Source organism: Barbus barbus (genome assembly GCF_936440315.1).
Source record: "Barbus barbus genome assembly, chromosome: 48".
In the NCBI taxonomy this organism is placed as follows: Eukaryota; Metazoa; Chordata; class Actinopteri; order Cypriniformes; family Cyprinidae; genus Barbus; species Barbus barbus.
In genome coordinates, this window is record NC_136726.1 from 14,452,044 (window position 1) to 14,477,068 (window position 25,025).

At 36.8% G+C, this 25,025-nt stretch overlaps 1 protein-coding gene across 9 annotated transcripts; it reads left to right on the forward strand.

Moving 5' to 3' along the window:
* The first annotated feature begins 5,568 nt into the window (after positions 1–5,568).
* Positions 5,569–23,236, forward strand: LOC306866401 (paired box protein Pax-6-like). 9 transcript variants are annotated; one of them, XM_079411592.1, is made up of 14 exons: positions 5,618–5,965; positions 9,398–9,547; positions 11,810–11,881; positions 12,093–12,146; positions 15,152–15,282; positions 15,669–15,710; positions 15,801–16,016; positions 16,286–16,451; positions 19,880–20,038; positions 20,249–20,331; positions 20,947–21,097; positions 21,208–21,320; positions 21,529–21,670; positions 22,377–23,236. In XM_079411592.1, exons 4-14 carry the CDS (start codon positions 12,134–12,136, stop codon positions 22,460–22,462), a joined length of 1,302 nt encoding a protein of 433 aa, XP_079267718.1. In that variant the 5' UTR covers positions 5,618–5,965; positions 9,398–9,547; positions 11,810–11,881; positions 12,093–12,133; the 3' UTR covers positions 22,463–23,236. The 9 variants fall into 9 exon arrangements, with proteins under 9 accessions (XP_079267716.1, XP_079267718.1, XP_079267721.1 ...); XM_079411590.1 differs by lacking the exon at positions 11,810–11,881 and having other exon boundaries at positions 5,569–5,965; XM_079411595.1 differs by lacking the exon at positions 15,669–15,710 and having other exon boundaries at positions 5,634–5,965.
* Positions 23,237–25,025: the final 1,789 nt, after the last annotated feature.

Genomic DNA, 25,025 nt, shown 5'->3' on the forward strand with positions numbered 1-25,025 from the left:
GAAATATGAAAACAATCGTGACAGAGAAGAAGAACAAATCCTGCCTGGATAATCAAAGACACCAGATGAATTCACCACAACTTCTGTCAAATTGTCTTTTATTTTCTCCCTGCAGACGAAGGCCCCTTGTCACATCTGTCGAATTTGTAGTGTAATTTGTAATTATTGCCCATCATGAGGTCTACAGCTTTAACCCGTCCTTAATTAAAAGCATATTTAAGGTTCTGTCAGACGCAGGAACGTAAACAGATGGTTTTCTGTCAACAGTAGGCTACGAGCTTTGAAGAATTCGTTTTGTAACGCGAGACGTCCCATTATCACTTTTAACAACAACAACAAAAGCACTTCATTCGTGTTATCGCTAAAACTTATTTATTATTTATTTACGGTATTAAAAAATTCGTTCAGGCTAGTAAAACTCGTGCAAATGATACCGTTTTAGTCCATAACAAAGCTTATATTTGCATTATTTTCAATATTTTAAGGCTCAAAGACACTCAGTGTTGGAAAACTGGAAATTTATTCTGACTTAAATCTAAATGCAACGGATACGAGTGAATTTGCATTAACAGCTCGTGACATTATTTATAATAGCTATCGCTTGATTAACTGAATTAATAACGGTTTAAATTGCGCATTGTTGAAAGTGTATTCTGTTTTACAACGCTTTCAGAAATTCAGATGAGCAAGCGAGCAGCAATCAGTTCAATTATCTTCAAAATATTTACTTTAGGACAGAATTTGTCAGCTAGATAAAACCTGGAGAAATCTCATTACTCCATGAATCTATTTTCCAGGCGGTTTGTCGTTGTTATTGCCTGATTTAGTGTTAGTATTCCTGTTATTCGCTGCTGCTGCATCTATTTAAATGTATCAGCCAGATTTGTGTTGAGTTTGTCACTTTAGGTGTTTCTACATTTCGTCTTCGCTTCGCTGGGAGCTACGCAGCACGATTTAATGACCTTAGTTTTATTCATAATCTCCTCCCTCCTGTTATTCAGGTTTCCTAGAAAATTGCTTTCGGTTTCACAAAACATAACAATCCTCCTCTTTCTCATCGCAGCACGTTTAACGAGATTTTCAGACGGACAATACAGCTAAATGGACAAACGTGTAAATTCTGTTTCCTCCATAATGTGGAGGGTAACTGTATGAATCAATACAAACACACTGTCTGTTCTTTTTTAAAACTATACAAACGTACAAATAAGATTAAATTCTCTTATAATTTCAAATGACACTCATCATCCATTTGCAGGGATTCTTTTGCAATCTTATTTGCATTTCTAACATTCATAAATCCTTCTCCAAAATTACCAATTAAATATATAATCATATTAGATTGGCATTACCTTTAACCTTTCTTTATAGCTACTCCATGTCTTTTTATCGTGCAGACATACAGTCACTGGAAAGTTGAAATTCAGAGAGAGAGAGAGATGTTTATTTACCCAATAATGAGAACTGTGTTAAAAACTTGATTTCTCAGCAGGATAAAAATGTTATATCAGTTATAATATCACTCCTTGAAGTGCCCAGCATGCAGCTTTATTCCAATGCAAGCATCGGGAAAGAACACCTGGAGGTGCGCAGGCCAAATTAGCATGGATTAAGATTGGGATGAAATGGAATCCTTTCAGTTATTGGCAAGATGGGGGTTGCTAATTATAAGAAATTGTCAAGGGTCTTGGTCTCTGTGGACACTTGGATGCACCAACAATGGTATAAAACACCCAGCGATGTGGCATTTGAAATTGTAATGTAAATGGAAAGACTCACCAGGGAGAGCAGGCAAAAGGGAAACCTAATTCACCGCTTGATGTCTTGCTTTACGTTGCTTACTTTGCCTCTGCATGGGCCTAATTTAGAGGAATGGGCAGAGCAATATCTACAATATCTACCCACTGTTGTACGGTCATTTAATAGGACAGTGTATGCTTAGATTTCTGTAACCTGAAATAAAACTGATAAATGAGCCTGTTGCTCATAGAAAAGGAAAATCCAAGATCTTGTTTAAAGAAAAAGAGGAGCTACAGTAAAAAATAGCTTTCAGCAGTGATATAAAGTGTAGAATATTTAAGTTCAACCTTTGCACAACCATGAGAAGAGGCATACATTTCCTTGCAATTATATCTGGGAGCAGGATAAAAAAAATTATTTATGACACCATGCATATTTCTCGCTTGTGAACAATCTGGGTGGATTCCAAGTTCAGAGGCCTTTACTGTGCTTTCATTGTCTCTATGAGCTTTGATTAGATGCAATGCACAGCTGTTCATCAATAACAACATGGACAAACATTTGGAAATCAAGATACAATAACATATAACAAACAATGTTTTGGAAAGAAAAAATGTTTATCTACATTTAATTCAAACTCAATGGAATGCAATTTTTCCTTGAAAAAACTGGCCCCTTTTCTTGTTTCCTTTTATGTATTCACACTCCACAATTTTTAAGAGGGCAACTAGGGTCAAATGAAGAATATTTTAACAAAGCTAAGAAACAAATGCACAGAACTGGATCTAAGACCAATAGTGCGGAGCCATTAATGATTATGGCAGCTCTCCTCATGACGAGGAGGATGATCTCAGGAGAAAGCAGTTTTTCCAGAGGCACGTGGCATATGTCTGACCAAACTGATCACAAAGAATTCTGGATTTGTCCATTTATGGAGTGGAATTTTGGACAGAATAGTCTGCCCTCATCATTTAGTCATTACTCAATTTTGTGAGGTTTTACATCACTGTCTGCAACAGACATTCTCCTCCAAGGCATTTGATAATCTTAATGCGTAACTTGGAGTTTGATGGACTATGTTCTGAGTAGAATGGACTCCAAAAACTCATTTTGATTAGGGGTCTTCATTCTCATCCATACAGTTAGAGAATTTTTACTCATATAATTTGACCTTGACAGGACCTGTAGACTGTGAATAGTACCACATGAAGGTAACAGTAAATAAATGAATAAATTTAAAAAAACATACTGACATTTTAGCATTTTAGACTCAAGAAATTCATTTTAAGCAAATAAGAAATGTTTTCCATGCATGCATTTCTCATTTCACACTACAAAAGAATATATTTTATTTTTCATTTGCATGCAGTAACCTCTAAGCATAATGTAAAATAATACACATCAGACTTACTAATATTAGCCTGTATATTATATAAAAACTATTTTTGTGTATGCAGGGGGGGGGGGATCAATTACTTCATTACTGGCAGTCATGTAGGTACAATGTGTTTACTTTTGTCCTTTTTTTTTTGCTTGACAAGAAAATGACAAACGTGCTCATCCTTTCATATAATTTTGTGGTACTATGCATCGACTCGGAGGCAGGTGTCAATCTTCGCTTTATGCTATTGGACCCTGTCAATATCTAATCTCAAACTCTGAGCTCTCTTTTGACTGAGGTACAATTGTTGATTTTATCCAAACACGGTTACGCACAGGCGCATCTTTCTGCCTCTGAATGCTGCGGTGAGTCTTAATGAAGATAACGAAAAGTGTTTTTTTGCACACAAACACAGCGGCTTCTGCAAACAGTTTGGGATTAGACGAAAATAATCAAAGGTCTTTCCGCTTGACGCGCCTTTACATACACTGAATATCGAACTCAGCCTTGTCGTGTTGAGCAAAAATGAATTTCTAACATACAGGACGTGGCTGTCGACTTGGAGCAAACTATATCCAATCACCCCGAGGGAATTCAACTAATGTCGCCTGAACAAACAAAACCATATACACATAAGCATGCTTATTAAATTACTTCATAATCACTAAAAATCCACCTCCAATAAAATCACGATTAGTGCCATAAATATTTTGTCAGGTGTTTTCACAAGTCAGGAAAGCTTTTGCTATGGATAAATTATCCACATGAGTGATTCTGTGCTCATGATGAATTAAACAGGCCATCACTTTTTTTTTTTTTTTGTAAAATCGAAGTAGCTTTGATTAGCTACTAATTAATAGAAAAGCAAAAATCCACAGGCATAACATAGGCTTTAATATCAAGAAAATGTTTCTTCAGAGCAGAAAGAGTCAATACGTCGCTTTTTTAATCATCATAAACATTCATGCAAACGGTCCCAACGTAATTCTTAAATTTAGGCTACTTAATTTCACTTAAATTCATATTTAAGTAAAGCATTTTTTTTTCTGTCGCTCTGTGTCTCATATACATATGCTACATTTTAACAACAAAATGTAGCTTAATAAAATCGTAAAATAGTGACAGGGAGCGTGAAATCAGACAACCTAATGAGCAGTGTTTCTTTATAACGGTATGTATTCATTTTTAATAATATTATATTTTTAAAATTATAATATTTCTTAAAATAATAATAATAAATAAATATAGCCTAAATAAAATCTTTTTCAGAATTTTTAACACTCGCTGGTGTTCCACCATATGAAGCCGGTGGAAATGATAAGACGGTTTCCCTTGATAAGTAAAAATGGTTATGTGTGCCGGTGGGGCTCCCCTTGCTTTCCTCTCTCTCCCAAACACACACACACACACATGCTTGGAAGCAGAGGGTCGGCGTAAGGGAAAGCTGGCTGGACAGATTTAAGTTTACGCCTGATCGCGCTCTGGAGTGCAGGCCAGCGGAGAGAGGGAGAGACAGCACCTGGCCCGGCTTTAGCATCCCCATCTCGCTTTATTGACAGCCTGATAAGCGGGGCCAGGCCGTGCGGTTTCCAGTGGAGATCTCAAGAACTCTGCTGGGTTGCACCGGTTTCACGAGTCCTAAACGGCGGCAGCACTTGATTCTCATCTGTGTTCTCCCTTTTAAAATGTGCATACTTTTACGAATCTGCCATACTCTTTTGTACAAAGATATAATCTTTAATAAGCTTAATATTAAGTTAGACTACGTTGGCAGCATCGCTGCTTGACACAATAACACAATCTCGAAATTGTAATCTTTTTTATAGCATATAGGGCCTACACATCTGAAGAAATTATATTTATGACTACATCATTGGACAAACGTCATGTAATAAATATGGGATCCTATAACAAAGGCGATGTAAACTGTATTTTGTGTTGTCATTTGGCATAAATAACAAACTTCCTATAGTAGGTAGTAAAACTATAGCTAACATGACGACTTTAGAGTTTTGACACACTTTTTTGTTGGTCTGTAAAAATGTAGGTTACATTCTGCTGGTGACAGTTTGTAAACAGCATAAATGTACTGCAACATTGCTTATTTTCTATGATTTAAAATTTCATTTAAATCCTGTCTCTAAAAAAAATAATTTATAGACCTATTCACAACAAAATGTGTTCCTTTATTGTTTTTTTTTTAAGGAATAGGCTACAAAATAATAGCCTACCTCACAAATTCAAACACTCTTATTAAACAGAATTATTAAGTGAGATGAACCTTAAAGAAACTACATACTATGCATGGTTTTATAGTTCTCAAATTCGCACACAACAGACAGCAGTTCTTGTTCCTTCAACTTCCCGGTTTGGGGAATGATAAATGGCGTCAAGTGTGACGTGGGCCGTCACTCTAGCCAATCACTGCCAGGTTGAGGTTAATATTAAGAGAAAGTTGATGGTGAGACGAGGACGTCTTTTTTTCTTCTTTTTTTTATTCCGAACCTCGTTTAAAGAAAGAGGTGTTTTCAAGAAGACAACACAGTTAACGTGTCGTAAGAAACTCGAGGAAGAGTCCAAAGTTGGACCTGCTTTCATCTGTTAAATAGGCTAGTGTTTTCATCAAAGAGGGGTTTACAGTCTCTCACAACTTTTCCCGTGGTTCCCTTTTCGGCTTGTTGGACTGGATATTATTTACTTTGGGACTAGTTTTGTGAATCGGATCCGGATCGGGGTTCTCTAGACACTACTCTCGTCTCCAGGCTCATTTGGAAACGTGCATTTCATAACGAAATCACTCATATATGATTCGCTAGCGGAACGGGCTATCTGTCGTTTACTGAGGTGAGTTTTCACAAATGTTATGACATCAGATTGTTGCGCTGACAGCATTTAGGTGTCTGTTAATCTCGAGCAATACCTAATTTACCATGACTGCCATGCAGTACTTTATTCCCCTTGCCGTGAAATTAATTTATTATACTTCAATACTTGATACACGCTTTGAAACCATGCCAGTTCAACTGCTTTATGTGCAACAATTTAATTTAATTGGCTTGTAAAGTATTGAAAGACATTTGCAAACAGGACATCATGATTATGAGTAGCCTAATGTTATCTGTCAGATAAGAGTAAATATAATTTAAACATTTAATAATTTAAGTAAGGTACAACTTTGTTTTCATTATTATTACTATGCGTTTTAATTATTGAAAAAAATCAAGCACTAAACCTTTCTTTAATAAACAAAATAAAGTTGATAACGTATTTGAGTTACTTTATAAATACCTTCACCAGTAAGTTACAGAGTAAAATGGGTGTCTATATAAAAATATTTTCTACTACTAAATTTGTGTATTTGTCATTTGTGTATTTAACAACTGTGTATTTAAATATTTGTAGTAGAAATGTTTTAAATAGCCTAGTACAATATGGCTACTGTGTAAATTACACTGTTCAGTAGGCTACTGATATAAAACACAGTCGTTAGAAATTCATTCCAAGATTAACATTCCCATTTGACCTGCAATGCATAAACTTTGCCCTGAATGAAGATTACATGGTCCGTAAATTATGTCACAGTTGTCTTTTATCGAAATATTTTAATGCTTACACTTTATGCAGCTTTACAGAAATCCACTTTCAGTAACTAATTAAAAAAAATTAAATAAAACATTAAGGCTGCAAAACATTTTTCCTCTGAAATAACGAGCAAAATGTGGAACGGAAATAATTAAAATTATCAGCCCACAACAACTGGTCTATTATACCTTATGAAATGGAACAATGTGTAACTTTTTGGATCATGGCGCTTAGAGTTAGCCTACAGGGCCCTTTGCCAGTGCGGCGAGCGATGTCGCTGTGGGCAACCACACTAAAAAACTTTGGTAGGTCCCCTCCCCCAGAACATGGTGACTGGATGTGGGGCTTGCACTGGCCATAACGATAAACTTTTCCCACATTGCCTTAATAAGAGCCAGTCTATCTAGTTCTCTCTCTCTCTCTCTCTCTCTCTCTCTCTATAGACGCCTCTCTCGCTCGCTCTGACGTCAGCTGCATTCAGTCCTGTCCCCGCCCCTTATTATTAGTTTTTTTTCTCCCTGTTGAAAACTTTTAGGGAGAGGCGAAGCACCGTCTATTTTGCCTGAGGGAAATAGCGACAAGATTAGGGTCTTTTTCATGACCAAACACCACTGACTGCTAATCCGCACTGTGCTAATTGATGGGAGGACTACAAGAGTCCATCCGTGTGAAAAGTCTGGACCTAGTCAAATATTTGATGTCGACCAGCCTTTTAAACAGGTTGGTTTAACTATAGAGTATAGCACGTATTTGGCTTCCATAAGCATATTTTAGAGGCTTCTTTTTTTCTGTTTTCTTTCTTTTTTTTTATTTTTTATAAATACAATGTTAAAATTAAACGTTCCAATTAGAACCAAAATAGTGTCAAAGTGTGATGTCATGGTATCTTCCATACATAACTTTTTATTCACTTAAATTTTGGTAGGCTACTTTAAAAAAACAAACAAAAAACAAAACAAATAGATTGTTCTGAAGAACCTAATTTTAAAATACTGTTAGCTATTAAGATGCGTTTCTAAATAAGATTCTGTGCTGAACCTTCAAAAACATTGAATAATTTTTTTTGTTGAAAGTGTAATGTTAAAACTGCTCTATTTGCTGCGAATATATTAAACAGGATGGCGTTGACACGCTACAGACAAAATAAATAAACAAATAATAATAATATTAAAAAAAAAAAGCGTTTGAATCTCAGTGCAGTAGCACAACGTGTTGCATTTCAAGCTGAACTTTCACCTTCGGAGGAACCAGCAAAACTTTAAATGGGAAGGAGAGGGAAATTATTCGAAAATATCAAACGGCGTGGCGGGGTCGCACCGCAGGACCCGAGATGACAGTGCATGACGGTCGCGCCAGCTCATTATCCGACTCCCATTCAAGCGGCCTTTCATTGCGATGCAGACTCTTTGGCAGTGTCGTTTGTTTCCTCATTGTGCTATAGTGGGGAATGCAATGGTTGTCAGAGCTCGCATTCACTTTCGCGATAGTTTATTGATGAGCTCCGACTTTTAGCACTTTTCACATGCCAAAACGAAGTCAAGTGTATGCAACCACAGCTTAATTTTATGCTCCGTGCGTCCCAACACATTTTGTCTCTCTTTAAAGCTGTCCCACCATGCTATACGTCCCCCCTCCCCTTTCCATTTCTTGTATCCCAACCCGGAATCTATTCCACTCCAGTGAACGGGTGGAACACCCCAAGCTGCGAGTGGCGAGCAGAGAGTGCAGCGCATGTAACCTAGAACACAGGCGCGGAGGGGTTGCTTTGGAGTTTACCGAGGTGTGTGCTAATGTCCAAGCAATCAACAAATGTAGTTTAAGTGTCCGGCCATGGACGTAATGATATTTTCATTTCCCCCTTGGCAACCCACGACACAGAGTTTCTTTTTATCCCGCAGAAAACGACAACAAATCACGCTATTAATGTAAATAGTATGGGGTCTCCCAACTGATCGTTGAGCGCGCGCCGTAAAGGCGGATGACATTCTCAGACACCAAGTCAACAATGACACGTGGAGAAAGTTTGGGCTCGTTTCAATCGAAAAGAGTAGCGTGAACTGACACAATAATAACGGAGTTAAGTAAAAATGTAAGTAATAAAGCAGGCCAACATTTATTCGCTTGTTTAGTTTTTGACAACAAATAAGTACTTCCACGGCAAATTCTCATAAAAATATGGCTATTCCAGATAATTACAAGAACACGCTTACATGCCAATCAAACAAACAAACAAAAAACATTACCATGGTACTTCCTGGTCCTTTTTTTTTTTTTTTAACCAGGTACTTCGTTTTTAACGTGAACGCCCAAAGGCATTTCAATGGAAAAATACTGGAGAGAATCATATGCTTATGAGGAGTGATTAAGTAGGGTTGAAAACTAGCTTTTTGCTCGGCCCTTTTCCCGCTCTGTCACCGGGGCAGGAGGAAGTGTTTTGCTGGGAGATGATGACAGAGGTCAGGCTCAGCTAATGGGCCACTGAAGAGGAGAGGAGGCGAGGCACAGACCAGGAACACATACATTAATACACGAGTGCTATCACCAATCAGCATAGGTGCGCGCCCTCTCTCTGTCACGCGCTCCCTCTCCCTCTCGTTCCCCCTCTCTCTCTCACTCTCTCCCACGAGCGCACATTTTTCAGTCTCGCGCAGTCTTGACATCCCATTTTATTGTCAATCTCTGTTTCCTTCGCAGGGAATTTAAATTTTCCACCCGAGATCAGTTGGAAACTATAGAAGACAAACTGTTTTAGGACGATTTTCTAGAACTTCAGAGTCTTCTCCTTATTGTAAGCGAAGTATATCAGCAAGGATACGAAGGCTGTTGGAACTATGCCTCAAAAAGGTAAGTTAAGACATTTTTTTCTTTCGAGCAACTTGCACGCATATGCATATGCACCACTTACAAGTGAAAATACTAAATGCACGCTAGCTTTAAACATAAAAAAAACTAGTGGTTTGTAAATAATAATTATGGGGAATAAAAGTTAGTTATGGCCTTGAAGAAACTGTTTATCAAAACAAAAACGTTCAACGAAAAGCACGAAACTAAAAAAGAAAACTTAAAAGCTGCACAACCTCTTGGTGTCAAACTCTATCATGGATTTTCACGGACGGTCTTTGCCTTTTTATGCTTTAGCTATGTCGAGTTTTGTGCCAAGCAAAGTTCTTATTTATGACAGAGGAAAGCAAAAAGTCACAGTAGGCCAAGACCGCGATCAGTTCTGAAAATGGGAACGCAATGACCCGATGAGGTGGAGTGTCAGGTTGAATCACACCATCACATTCAGCCGGGCGCCACCACCAAATCGCACCGTGAACTTGGTGTTTTGCTTTTCAGTCAGGAAAACGCTGCCTTCTTTGTCCCAGACTACCTATTAAAAAGCATAATTAATTACGTTAATGTTTAAACTTTAATCTTAACAGTTAATTTACTCAATTTTTAATATGAAGTTTGTAGTAAAAAACGAACAAAAATATGATCGATATTATTTTTTGTATCTAATCTAAATCTATGTGCATGAGTTTTCTTATAAAAGCATTAAATTAAACATCTGACAAATATATAATTAAATGCTGTAAAATTAAAATCATCTAATTCTGTCTCTATTTTGATTTTACGGTGCCAGTAATTTTTATGCTATAATACAGGCTTATAGTAGTTTTTATACATTTGTATAAATCAGCACCGTTTTCAGCTTTCTAAACTTTGACTAGAATCTACTTTCCGCAGAATATCAAAGGCTTAAATAAGTGTGTTTAATTAAGAGCCTTCATGTTGCACATTAGAACGAACAAAATGCAGATTAGGCCCTGTCAATTACAGATAGCACTATTAAAACCGATCATTAACTAAAAAGATGAGTGCAGGCAAAAGACCTTAAATAACCCACGTGGGAAAGAAATACTGAATGGTTTACTTCATATAAAATTTAATCGTGATATTATTATTTTTTATTTGCAATCCAAAAATGGTTTTGTATTGATGTAATTTCTAGAGGAATTAAAAAAGTGAAACGTTGTTTAAAAATTCTGAATATATCTAAAGAGTTAAAAATAATTTTAAAAAGCAATACAGTCAAATATTTATTTTGAAATATAAATGGTATTTCATGAAACGCGCAACGCTGGCTGGCGATTGGTGTATGTATTTATTTGTTGCTGTGCACTGTAAACTGCGCACACAATCCATCTACTTAAAAAGAAAAAAGAAGAAAAAAATCAAAGCAGTGAGTATTTCTTCAGTGGCCTCCTTTTCGGTAAATGTATTGAATGGGTTCTTTAATGCAATTGTCTTTTACCAATTGAGCGCCCCACTGCGCTGTTGTACATTTTTTACAGCCCTTAAAGACACATACCAGTAACACAATTACCTCCAGATACTTATAACAAGAAATTACTTTTCTATTTCGCGCAACGAGACAAACAAAAAGGCATTGAGGTAACGGGCACCGGGTCATAGTGAGCTGCACTGGCTGTTGTGCGTGAAGGGGGGTATGCTGGACCGGGTGTAGGAGGAGGAGAAGGGGGGCTCGCTCCCTTCAGCTCTTTGTATTTTCTGAGAGTTGTTGGTACGTTTAGTTGGAAGCGGTGTAGCTAGTTAGGGAGCCCGGGTTTTACTCTCTGGGTTTTGGTGTAGAGGGAGAAAGAACGCTATTGTTAAAATTCAGCGGGGCTTTGTCGGGGACCCCTCACCCCCTCCTGGTTTTACTTTTCCAGCGCAGCCAGGCGAGGTAGACAGCGTGTGTCACCAGAACAGTGTATCTGAAGGAGAGGAAAAAATTAGGCCTTGCCCACAACATTTGAAGTTTTCTAATCATGAAGTTAAGGGAAAAGAACGTGTACAGGTAGAAAATAATTTGTATAATACAGTAATTTGATTATTATTCGAATAAACAATTAAACGTAAAAGAAGAAAACGATTTTAAATATAATAAACTGGATTTTTTATTATTATTTTTTTATTAAACCGAAAAGCGAATTAATTATTGTCCAATTTATTAGTTATAAAAACACTATCCTAAAAAAGCTAATATTACATTTAGTTGTAATGCTAAATATATAATTACGGATAGGTGTACTAATAAATTGTTTTGCTTTGTCCTAGGGATATTTTAATAGAGTGCAGCAGATGAGAGTCTATAAATTGTTTTAAGCGGACAGTCAACTCTGTTTCCAGGCAAGTTTTAAACCCTGGACATAAGTGTATTTGTGGAGACAGTTTTTTTTCTCACTTTTTGCAGCATGAACGCAAAAATTTGTGAGGCTTCAGCCCACACAAATATTGTCCTTAACTTTCTTGCACACAAGTCTTACACACAATGCACTGCAATACACTTGATTTAAAAATGTGAAACTGACCATTATTATTGGTTCTTTGTGACTAATAGAATACTATAACCGGGCCACGTGGGAGTCTGGCGTCGCGTCCATGATGCAAAACAGTAAGTGGAGTACTTTTCTTTTTTCTGAAATGCGTTTTTATTATTTAAAAGTAAGGTGTGTGTGTGTGTGTGTGTGTGTGGGTGGAGGGGTGGAGGGTGGGGGTGTGAGGGAGGTCTAGGCAGCAAAGCATTTGTTTTGGTATATTAGTGAAGGCAGTTTACACTGTACGTCAGGGGTGTTGGGCGTGTGCATGCTGCCAAAATTTATGCCTGTCATTCATACAGCTCCCTCAAAGTAGCTGAACACTGCATGGTAAGTTAAACTCATTGCTTAAGCCTGACTTTAACAATTGTAGAGTTTTATGGACCATCATAAGCCATTATTTAAAATTCTACAGGCCACATTTGAGAGAGAGCAAAAATTACATTCTCAGCGAGAAATTCCTTGAATGGAAAAAAACTCACATGGAAGCCTGCATATCTACACAACCTAGTTAGAGTGTCTAACCCATATGCTCTTTGCATAATTGTGTGTGTCTGTGTGTGTTAGAGAGAGAGAGGATGTTTCTGCTTGACTTGCTTTTAAATAATTGCTGAATTAATGTTAGCATCGGCGGCCAATCCACCTAGTCCATTAGTAGAGACGAAATTGACATTGCATGATTCTGATGGAACGTCTATCATGTTTATGAAACACCGTGAGAGTGAAATAATAGACTGAGCTTTGATGCAACATTGATTGTTGTAGAGCATGAATAAATTACATGCGCGGATGTGTCTGTGTCTTTGAGATGTGTGAAGGCCAACTAGCAAAACATATACTTAGTCATTTGTGGAAAGTACTGAGAAAGTTATGATTACAATAAATGAGACATATTTTCTCTCTTAATGCTGGACAAGAGGTGTATGACATCTGTAACGAAGGTGTGTTGAATGTCATCCTCTCATTTCTATTGCTTTTATTGTTGTAAGTGCCAGTTTGTTTGCTCTGTCCTCATACTAACGACCGGTGTATTGTGTTAGTCACTAATTTTGACGTCCATAGACTATTTCTGTAGGTGCAACACTTTGGAGTTTTAACTGAGCGTTTAAATCTAGGTCAGCTGAAGTGGAGCACATTACACTGTGTGAGCGATAAATAAAATAATAATATTACCACATAAAAAAAAAAAAACATAATTGTTGAAAAAGGCATTGGGATAAAAAAAATTAAATATTACGCGCCGAAAAAAAGTTTTTGCCTAAAAACTTTGCTTGATTTTTTTCCCCTTCTTAGAGATAAATGGTGTTATTGTACACAAATGTTTTCGTTTGATGTCTCGCGTGTATTACTACAAAGATATCTTTCAGGTTAGGCCTTTGGTTTGTTTAAAGGTCACAGGCGGCAATCCAAGCCTTGTGCTAATAACTCTTGGGTGTATATAGAAAGGAGCGTCCAAATTGACACCATATGTCTTCTTATTAATTGATTAGAAACAGAGAACCGCGCGCGTAATGATTGCCACTGGGCGAGACCGACACCATTCACCGTGGGGAATTATAGAACGATTAAGACTTAACCTTTCAAGCGAAAGTTTGATTTTATATCCTAATCTGCGTGTTGGCGAGCTCAAATCAAGTGGCTGTACTTTTAAAGCCATACGGCATTTAATTTCAAAGCCAATAAATCTAAATGTGTCTATTTAATTTCAAATTGAACTTCGCTCCGAAAAGGAATATGGATTTTCTTTCCGCCTTTCTTCATGTTAAGTGTGCCAGAAATATTAGAAATAATTCTCAGTTAGTGTGCATAATAAAAATAAAACATTCGTGCATAATTCAGATTTTATATTTCGCTCTGCAGATTTATTATGCATAAACCTACAGAACAAAACAGCATCCCGCAGACTCGCTCCCAGTGCGTAAATATAGGCAATGGAGGTTTGTCACTTGGGAAAAAAAGAAATGTCACTTTTAATATATTAAGGACGAGGCGCGCCCCCGTGGACGTACACGCGCACAGCCCCTGGCTACCTTAAAATTAAGCTTCCCTTAAAGGGGAAATGAGTAGAATCCAATTTAGTCTGAGTGATATCCAAATGCAGACCGAAAGGGTCGTTTTATCATGCTACTATTTGTCGTGACGATGCGATTTTCAAAAGCAGAGCGATGTCATATAAAGTGACATGCCTGCCACAAGTGCTCCAACTGATCTTCTCAATTAGCCTTCCATGCATGATCCAGGGCGACTTCCGCCTATTTCCAGAAATTAAGCTCAAACTTGACGTGCAGCTAGCTTTATTTTAAAGACAAATGTCAGGCAGGCTCATCATATTTTCCTCCTCTTCTATATTTGGAGCTTATTTATTGCAAAGGAGCTTGTGCTCTTGGACTCAATTTAACGCGAGGCTTCGGAGGGAAGGGAGCTGAGAAGTAAAGCAAACCGGGAAGGCTGCTTTTCCGTTTTGGCTTCAGGTTTGGTGCCTTTGGTCTGCTTTTTAGGGGCTTTTCCACTGACAAAGTAACAATGCTGTGCCTTGGTTGATGCTTTTTTTGTTAAAAGTTGTTTTACTTAATGTGTGAGTAACAGCGAGGCTATGGTTTAAATCATGGCAGCGTTTAAGAAGTTTTAATACAATACCACAAATAGCATTACGCCATCTGATCCGTTTAAGGCTTTGCAAAGATGCGCAAATCTCGGCTCAGTGGGTTGGAGATGTTTTGCTCCAGATCATACGAGAGCGCTGACGCTTAATCAATGTTCTGCATGTGTAATTATATTACAATTGGGCATTAGGAGATTATGATAGCCTATTACGAGCACATCTGGAGAACAGTCGAAAACATATGACAGCTGAATAACAGCAATAATGACCGGCTATGCTGATTTAAAAGCGATTTACTCTGAAGATTGAGATTTGTTGACAATGCTCTTGTAATGCTTGACTCATTTTAGACAATCGCGACCTGAAGGCTTCTATTAAAAACAGCTGTGATTGGATTCTGTTTAAATAGAGTCTGTATTTGAGGCTGGTGCGCTAAATGCTTAGTGATTTACAACGGGATCTTACCTTCTTCTTTTTAAGGTCACAGTGGAGTGAACCAGCTCGGCGGTGTGTTCGTCAACGGCAGACCGCTGCCAGACTCCACGAGACAGAAAATAGTTGAACTCGCTCACAGTGGCGCGCGGCCGTGTGACATATCCCGGATTCTGCAGGTGATGAGAATGCAAATTTTCCGTTCATGTGAACTCTTCACCAAGAATTAAAATATTTATACAGTAGTTTTGTTTAACATTCGTGCTTTCATACTTACTTTTTTCCAGCTGTATAGTAGTTTTTTTTAAATAATAATATTTATTTATTATTATTATTATTATTTTAGTCCTTGCATTATTAATGCCAGCGAACAACGAGGATTCATTTCAAATTTCATTTTGGAATGCATAAACAGTGGTCTTGTGGAAGGGATCGAAGCACTTCTCTTTTTTCCCCATTTGGCAATTTTTAAAATTGGCGACCAAAATGCATTTTAAAAAAGTGCACAATTTCTCGTACCACTGAAGACATATTTTTCGTGTTAAAGGTATTTCTTGTGTTATAGACCCATGCTGATGCAAAAGTCCAAGTGCTGGACAATGAAAACGTAAGCTTATCAATGCTTGCAGCACACACTTAACATTTCACACTAGTCTTAAATAATGTATGTGAATTGTTTCTTTTGTTTTCCATCTAGGTGTCGAACGGCTGCGTGAGTAAAATCTTGGGTAGATACTATGAAACTGGCTCCATCAGACCCAGGGCGATCGGAGGAAGTAAACCAAGAGTAGCGACTCCCGAGGTGGTCGGCAAAATTGCCCAGTACAAGAGGGAGTGTCCGTCAATCTTCGCGTGGGAAATCCGAGACAGGCTGCTATCAGATGCGGTCTGCACAAACGATAATATACCCAGTGTAAGTCCTTTCAGAGAACTTAATGCGTAATAGTTTGATCCACTGTTTAAAAAGCATGCACTAATGACCTTGAACGTGAACATTCTCCAACATCGGTCTTCTCCGGCCGTTGCTATTATTTCCTCTACACCAGAGGACAATGCAATGCGATGTAATGCTCTGGCATGTAGGCCTGTGCAGAAATGGGGCCAATCGTTCCAAAAGCCAACATGCCACATCGCGGAAGCGCTCTTTAATTAATGTGCCGCATCTTTGGGTTCGTCTTTCAGGTGTCATCGATAAACAGAGTACTGCGCAACCTGGCTAGCGAAAAGCAACAGATGGGCGCAGATGGCGTGTATGAAAAGCTGAGGATGCTGAACGGTCAGACCGGCACGTGGGGGACCCGGCCGGGATGGTACCCCGGAACGTCAGTGCCAGGACAGCCCAATCAAGGTATGGCTATTTTACTTTCCATAGAGGAAGGCTGTGTCAAAAGGGGCATTGGATTCGCTAAATTTAATTGTTGTTAACTGGAGTAAATTAGCCTATAATTAATGATTATTTTAAAAATATAAAACAATTTCCATATTAATAATAAAAGTGTATTTCGTTTTTTATTCCACATACTTTTAAGTAGCCTATTATTATATACAATTTATCTAATTCATCAAATTACGCTATGCATGTTACACGGAGTTTAATGCACTCTTATAATATCAACAATTTAATAAATACATAATGCCATGACTATAATGATGATATAAACATTTATAATAATAATAATGTGAGTTGCACTCCACCTTCACAGATCTTAAAGAACGCGGCATCGAATAAACAAGGATTTCCTGTACAAAATATGTTTCTGTCACACAGAAAAATGTGTTAAGGGAACAGTTCTGTTGCTATGTAATAGCTCATTAGAGAACGCTTTGTTTCCCATTAAGGCGACATAAATACGCGTTTAGTTTGAGGAGACAGCTGTAGAAATGTTCCACCGGAGACACCCTGGACATGATATGGCAACGTCTGCCAATTAGACTTGTCACTGTTAAAGGTGCTACACAACGAAAGACAGACATATAAGAAGATATGATAAATAGAGAAATAATGTCTGTGTAATATCGGCCTGCAACTGCAAATATCAAAACAAACGTGTTTTATACAAAGGAGAGTAGCCTACAAATGGCTCATATATGAGCAAATTACGTTATAAAATATTTAACGTTTTTACAATTAGACATATTTACTTAAAATACTGTGCAGGATACACCTATGAATTAATTTGAGTCCACATGACATAACCAACATATTTAATAGCCTACTGTTTTATTGATATGTGGCCTCGTACGCAAACTTATTAATAAAAGTGCTTATTTATTTTATTATGTGGATTAATTGCCAGAACTCTAAATCATGTAGTTTTTGATTGGTTACGACAAATAGCCTATAAAACATAATGTAACAACAACAATCAATCTGTGGCTGGCTATTTTATGCGAGTCTATAAACAATTTTTTTTTTTTAAAAATAGCTCACTTAGGGCTATATCATTTTCACCACTATCATTTCAAAGTCCACTCCCAAAGTAGAAAGTAGGCTATTAGTCAGGGTGAGGTTTCTTAGCGAGACAAATATGGTCGCAATCTGATGAATGTCACGCAACACTGAATAAAATAGCGGATTCATCTGGGCTGACAGGACGCTAAAAGAGACAACTCTATCGCATTCAGAGGACTCCTAGCAGCCCCTCCCTCTGCCATAGGCTCGGGGTGCTAAAGCCGTCTAAAGGATTTGGACACTTTTCTTTTTCCAAGGGTCCTCGCATGTTTTGATCAAGGCCTCCACAGCTGAAAGATGCCGTGGTTGTTTTGCCACCTCTTTGCTCGCCTTCCGCCTCACCGGTTACGACAACGCCCCAATAAGGAATTATTTTATTTCCCAGCGCCTTTCTCAGAGAAAAGAAATCCAAAATCTGGCGACAGTTGGTCAGGCTTTTGAGAACAGGCCACACATTCGGATTAGCTCTTGAAAAGTGTGGATACTAAACACAAAGACCTTTTAAAACTTTCTTAGAACATAGAAATGCACTGTCTTTGAAAAATAAATAACTTTGAGAAGAAAAGTTAAGCTAGTAGCCTGATATTTCTTGCTACATCAGTAGAAGAGTAACCACTTACATCATATCAATAAAAAGTATGGGAAAGTAAATGTTTGACAGCATATTTTCCAGTGGTTATATGTGCATGCAATGAGCTTCATTTTAGTCTCCTATTCAATTATATTATTTTTTGCTCAGTCCACCATCTCCAGAAAATATATGTAAAAAATGTACACATTAAGCAAATAATCTACATCCAAAAATACTCTAAGAATGGTGGACTCATTTAACTTCATATTGTTTCCTAGCTAAATAAACACTTATGGATATAAATAGTATAAATAAATACTCTATGGATGGCCCAATGAAACAAACCGTCTTTCCAAAAAACAAAACCAAAAAAAAAAAACAATCATGAAAATGTAAAAAGTTTTATTCTGGATCAACTGTAACCTATATGGGAAACTACAGAGTCCAAAAATACTCATTACATTTTTAGACGTATTCTATATTTTTTACTAAGGTATTTGTAGGGAAAAATGGAACGATAACTGATAAAATGATTTAATTTATAATCATTAAGATTATTAAGATAATTATTATTTTTTTAATTGGACACCGTTACTTATTAAAAACAGGCTCTGTGTTTTCCAAATGGTCACAATTGTGATGTTTACAGGTCCTATGAGCATTATTTAATACATTCATAACAGACCGTTTAAATATTATATATTCCAAATTATGACAGGTTATAAATGACGTCCTTGTATAGGACACAGACATCATCTTTCAAATGCAACTGGGTGGCCATGTGACTACTTACACTACCACCCATGTAAAAGTCCAAAAAGTTTGGGGTTTCATTAATACCTCAAGAGACTCTCTCTGTATTTTTTTCAAACTCCAAACTAAAGTTTTAGTTTCAAATGTATCTGGTGAGATGGGTTAATTAGGCACTGGTGTCCAACAACACAGCAGGTTAAAGCTCATCGACTCTCAGTTGGCACTCCAATCCTTTAGCCTGTGACAAACAAGAGGCTTCATATTTAGATGTCTCATTCACGGTGGCCGGGCTGTTTTTCTTCCTGCGCCTATAAGAAGGTATAAATCCTAACCGAGGTTGAAAGGGCCGGCCCTAGGGACAGTGATTAATGACAGTAGAGCATAAAGGTTAACACGCCGAGCTGAAAAGTCTGTTGACTGGAATCCTCGTGCTACAATGACTGCTGGAGAGAATCCTTTTGTCGCCCGCTCCAATTGTGTTCTCAAAATTCAACCCACGAAAGTTTGCCATCCGTCCTCCCAGCGAGTATTTAAGAGTTACCCTTACTCTCCCGCATTGTGTAGCTGTGAAAGCTTCCCTCTCCTATTCAAGTATTGGTGGTCACCTCAATAGCTCTGCAAACGCCCATATGGTGGCCGTAGCCTAATTGAAGAACTTGGGAATGAAAAGGGGGGAGAGAGTGTTTGGTTTTTAAAAAACATTTCAGAGGATCTGAAAAGGTTTTTGAGACATTTTATCGCATTTCTGTAAAGCCCTCAAGCTCGTCAGCCTTTGTGACTCGATCCTGAAAGATCTAAGTGAGCGTGCTCTAAATGTTTTCCCACAACATCGCAGAGGGCGATACAGTAGCCTGCAAAACGCTCCGCTAATTTTCTACCAAAATCTAAATATGACAGGCAAGCCATGATATACCTTAATTAAAACCTAGACTCCAAACACAGAAGGAGAAGTGTAAATAAACAGAACAAACTTACATTTTATATTTCCTTTCCTTTCCAGATGGCTGCCAACAATCAGACGGAGGCGGTGAGAACACAAACTCAATAAGCTCCAATGGAGAGGATTCAGATGAGACCCAAATGAGGCTTCAGCTAAAAAGAAAATTGCAAAGAAACCGCACATCTTTTACACAAGAACAAATAGAAGCACTTGAAAAAGGTAAATATGAAGATTAGAACTAATATGAAAGCATCTGTAGACTAGCTACAACGGAACAGAATAATCACACTTCATTTCAAGAATAAAACTTTTGTTAACTTTTATATTTAAATTAAATTACTCTGCATGACGTTTAAGCAACCATTGTGTGATTGAACAGAAAATGATTCATTTTTTAACCCATGACTTATTTTTTAATGTTTCCACCAGAGTTTGAGAGAACGCACTATCCTGACGTTTTTGCACGAGAGAGACTAGCTGCGAAAATAGATTTACCGGAAGCAAGAATACAGGTGAGCGAAAACACTTGAAAATCGGCTGAATAGAGATAAATTGGTACACTTCAAAAATAATTAGCCACTGGCATTGTTTTAAAATCTTATTATAAATGGCCTAGCCACTCAAACAATATCACTTTAAAAGAGTTCTCTGTGTGTGCGTGTATACAGAAATTTTCCTGCATAAATATATCAACTTTTTCCCCTGCATTTTTGTTGGCTGCTTGACTTATATAATTTATGTAAATAAATATATATATATATTTATATATATACACACACACACACACATACATACATATATTTATAAAATATATAAATATGTACTAATAATATGTATTACACTCTGTTCATTTGTAGCTTCTATGTATTTAAATAAAATATTTATAACTCATTTTGCACTACACAGATTTTTGACCAATCTAATGTCCTGCCCACTAAAACCACCTATTAATTATAAATAATAATAATAATACTATAAAATGAGCTAGGAAATACATCAACACAGAAATGAAGATCTAAATATTAAATACAAAAGTGTCCCAGTTTATCTTTATTCATCCCTAGATACCGCTTGTTCTAAATCGTTTTAAAATGTCTTTGATAACTAACTAAAGTACGTCTCTCCAGGTGTGGTTCTCAAACAGAAGAGCAAAATGGAGGAGAGAGGAGAAGTTAAGAAATCAAAGAAGACAAGCCACAAACTCTTCGAGTCACATACCCATCAGTAGCAGCTTCAGCACTAGCGTTTATCAGCCAATTCCTCAGCCCACAACGCCAGGTAAAACCTCTACAATGTGCATATTGTTGGCTCATGAGGGCCTTAAGCAAACGCTACTGAAAATTTACAAAAATAGTATGTTTAGATTATTTCTTCCTTTTTTTAAACAGTATCCTTCACATCAGGCCCCATGTTGGGAAGATCAGACACAGGCCTTACAAACACATACAGCGCCCTGCCACCAATGCCAAGCTTCACCATGGCCAACAATCTTCCTATGCAAGTATGTCTACATTTGTCAGTTTAGTGCCTCACACTGTACTGTATTGTTCTATGCTATGCTGGGCTTGCCTCAGTATTTCAAAGGATTAGTAATTTGATATTTCCGAGCACTGTAAAATCTTATGTAATTACAGCATACAGGTCTGTAAGGCTATTTCTATCAGATGTGAGTGTTGCTGACAGGTCTGCCCTTTTTAACCCCTCCACAGCCCAGCCAGACCCCATCCTACTCCTGCATGTTGCCCACTAGTCCTTCAGTGAATGGGCGGAGCTATGACACATACACCCCCCCGCACATGCAGGCACATATGAACAGCCAATCAATGGCCACCTCAGGCACAACCTCAACGGGTAAGCGTTTCATTCCTCTACTAAAGCAAAAAAAAAAAAAAAAAAAAAAAAAAAACTATATATATATATATATATATATATATATATTTTTTTTTTTTTTTTTAAATAAAATACAATTGTAATACTATATATTCTTTTATTAAATATTTTTAATATTTTCTTAACTGCTTTAACTTTTTTTTAAATGAATTAAAATTTGTAAACCGTTTTTTTTTTTTTTAAAGCAGAAGATGCTCTGAAGTCACATATGTGACATAAGCCTCAATGTTTTCTGAAATTTATTGTCAAAAGTTTAAATATTTTTTATATTGAATTTATTTTAATTTTAAATTTCTATTGTATATTTATGATTGAATATTTTATAATAAACTAAACTTAGTATTTAAAATGTATTATATTAGATCATTTTAATATATTTAAACAAAAAATTTCATATTTTTATAAAAATTTGCATGACATTTTATGAAGCTCTGAAGTCACATTTAACATGACAAGTCTTACATTTTTCAGAAATTTATTTATAAACTAATGAAATATTTTTAACATTTAACTTATTTTTAATTAAAAGCTCTATTTCATATTATGATTTGTTATATATTCAACATGCATACTCTATTTATGTTTTTTTTTTTTTTTTTGAGAATTACTCTTAAGTTACATAATATGACAAGCCTAAATATTTCCGCATTTTTTCCACATGCTACAGGTCTAATCTCGCCTGGAGTGTCTGTACCAGTCCAAGTGCCAGGCAGTGAACCAGACATGTCCCAGTACTGGCCCAGACTACAGTGAGAACAAGACACACGAGAACAAAACAAAAAAAAGAGAGAAAGAAAACATAGGAGAGGAAAAGAGAGAGGAGCTTCTTCACTTCCTGACGTCTTTTTGGCTTCAAGGCAGGGCTGTTCAGCAGTATTTAACTATGGAAGGAAGAGAGGAGACTCTAAAGGACCTTTTTGTACTGGGATAGTGCCACTTCTCTATCATTCTTTGGACACAAAGACTTGAAGAATAAAAGAGAAAAGACTTCTGTAAAGTGCCCGGTATTATATCGTAAAATGGAAAAAAAATCTGTTTTTCAGTTTCCAACCTAAGTCATTTTGATGTATTTGTACATGTAATGGCCAATTGTATGTTATGACAAAAAAAGGAAAAAAAAAAAAAGAACAACCGTGGATGGACTGTCAAACCAAGTTGGTCTTGCATCAGTGAGAGGAAGATCATTTGTGCAGGCTTATTCATCATCAGCTGATATCAAGAACTGCTCATTTCTGTTTCAAATGTGGACCAGTAGAAACAAACAATCTCTGTATCATTTCAAGACAAAAATAGCAACAGAGTTCACAGGAAGCCAATCCAAAAATTGTTTTCCAAAGCTTGCAGACAAAAGTAAGCTATTTGATGAACATGGTGACTGCTGAACCGGAGGAGGAAAATGTTTGGTAGTTTAAAACGGTAGATTGTGTCTTCGGTATAATTCAGTTTTGTTTATGTCAAAATGTAAGCATTTGTCTTCCCTAGAAGTCTCGCAGAACAATTTCTATAATAAAATTAATTTCATCTGATAATTTTCTGAATATTCAATACATGTTTTTCACTTAAGGCCAGTTTTTAAACATAACATTACTGAAGCTGACAATAAGAATCATGTATTATTTATTACAATCATCAGTTCATCCAACCTCATACATCCTTTTTAATAATTATTAATTAATTTGCTAAATTTAAGTGTTTAATCTCAAGCAGATGGTTCTGAAACATAAAAATGAATAATTAATAGTAAAATAAAACTTTAATGAAAAACAAATGTCTTAAAAGGCCATTGAAGCCTTTTTTTTATCTCCAAAGACGTGATATATTATATAATTATCCAAGTCTGCATTCATATTATTACATTTCCATTCAGAAGAAACTTGAAACTCTCATAGATGTGATTCTTGTGACTTTTCAATAAGCCTGTTCTCCTTAAAATAATCTGCATGTTAATAATGGTGTACTAAATTAAATTGTTTCATAAAGCAATGAAAAAAAAAGAAAAAAGTGGTGTTTCATAATCAGAAAACTCATTCACTGCTGTGCATAGCTGTATTAATGCTATCAGCAGGGTTGCTAGGCCTGTGTAAAACAAAACCAGCCCAGTTGCTACTCAAAAGTAGTCCAATCACGGCCAAAACCGGCCCAGTCGGCTTCCGGGGGAAATGGCTATCAAAATCCCGTTCCAGCAGGTCAAACCTGCTTCCAGGAATTCCCACCTTGGTCGCAATCGTGTTTCAGGGGACGGCGGATTTCGCTTCAACCCGTGGACTAAACAACAGCCCAGTGGCAGCAGTGTATAAAATAGTCTAATTGTGTGGGAAAACCGTGGACTTGGCAACGCGGGCTATAGGCATGCATTCAAGGAACGTTTCGGAAAGTATTATGTTCGAAACACCACAATGGATATAATGTGAAAAGTAGCAAACAAAAAGAACTCAAGCAACTGTTTACTCTAAAGAAGAAATCAAAAGCGTAAAAAAAACAATATCTTACCATTTATCTTACTTTAAGTGTAAGGAATGATTGCAGGGTAAAATATGTGATTTTGCCCCCTCGGGAGACCCAGCAGGGAGGGAAATGTAGAGAAGAATCCTTACAGGAGAACAGTCAGGTATGTGTGACTGCGATTGGCTTGTTCGTCACGTACCGAAAATACAACCAACATTAGGCACGTCAACAAAAATATCAAAGACAAAATGATACAGTAGACTCGAAAATGTATATAATTTGCGTATAACTGCGCTATGTAACTAAATTGAAATGACAATCATCTAAGTTTTGCTGCACTGATGTAATTAAGAACTGAGTAGAAGTTAGGATCACACATAAATGTTGAAGACAACAAAAAGAAACGAAGAGCTAAACTTCAAGCTGACGGTTTAAACGACTGTTGAATTTATGAGATGGCACTGTTAACGTTAGCAAAAAATGTACAATCATATTTAATTGTAGGTAATTCATGATATAATAGCCTACGCTGTGGGAGTTTGAGTATTGGATGAATGAAGCATCTATGAACTGTATTCCTCTGTTAACAGCCACAAACAATGTATATTAATAGTTTAACGTTTTTGCAAAATTCAACCATTCAACAAATCAATTGTAAATATAGAGGCTGTATATATGCAGGAGGATAATTTGAAAATACTCTAATTTGAGGGTCTGATAAGTGCATTTTAGCAACTAAAAATATCCTTTTAAAATGTGTAGTGAATGGTTTAGTGCCAAAGAAACTTTGACAACCTAGAACATTCATTCAAAAACAAGTTTCTTACACAAAAGCATGACAATTCCTACTTCCTTTCTCTTTTTTATACAT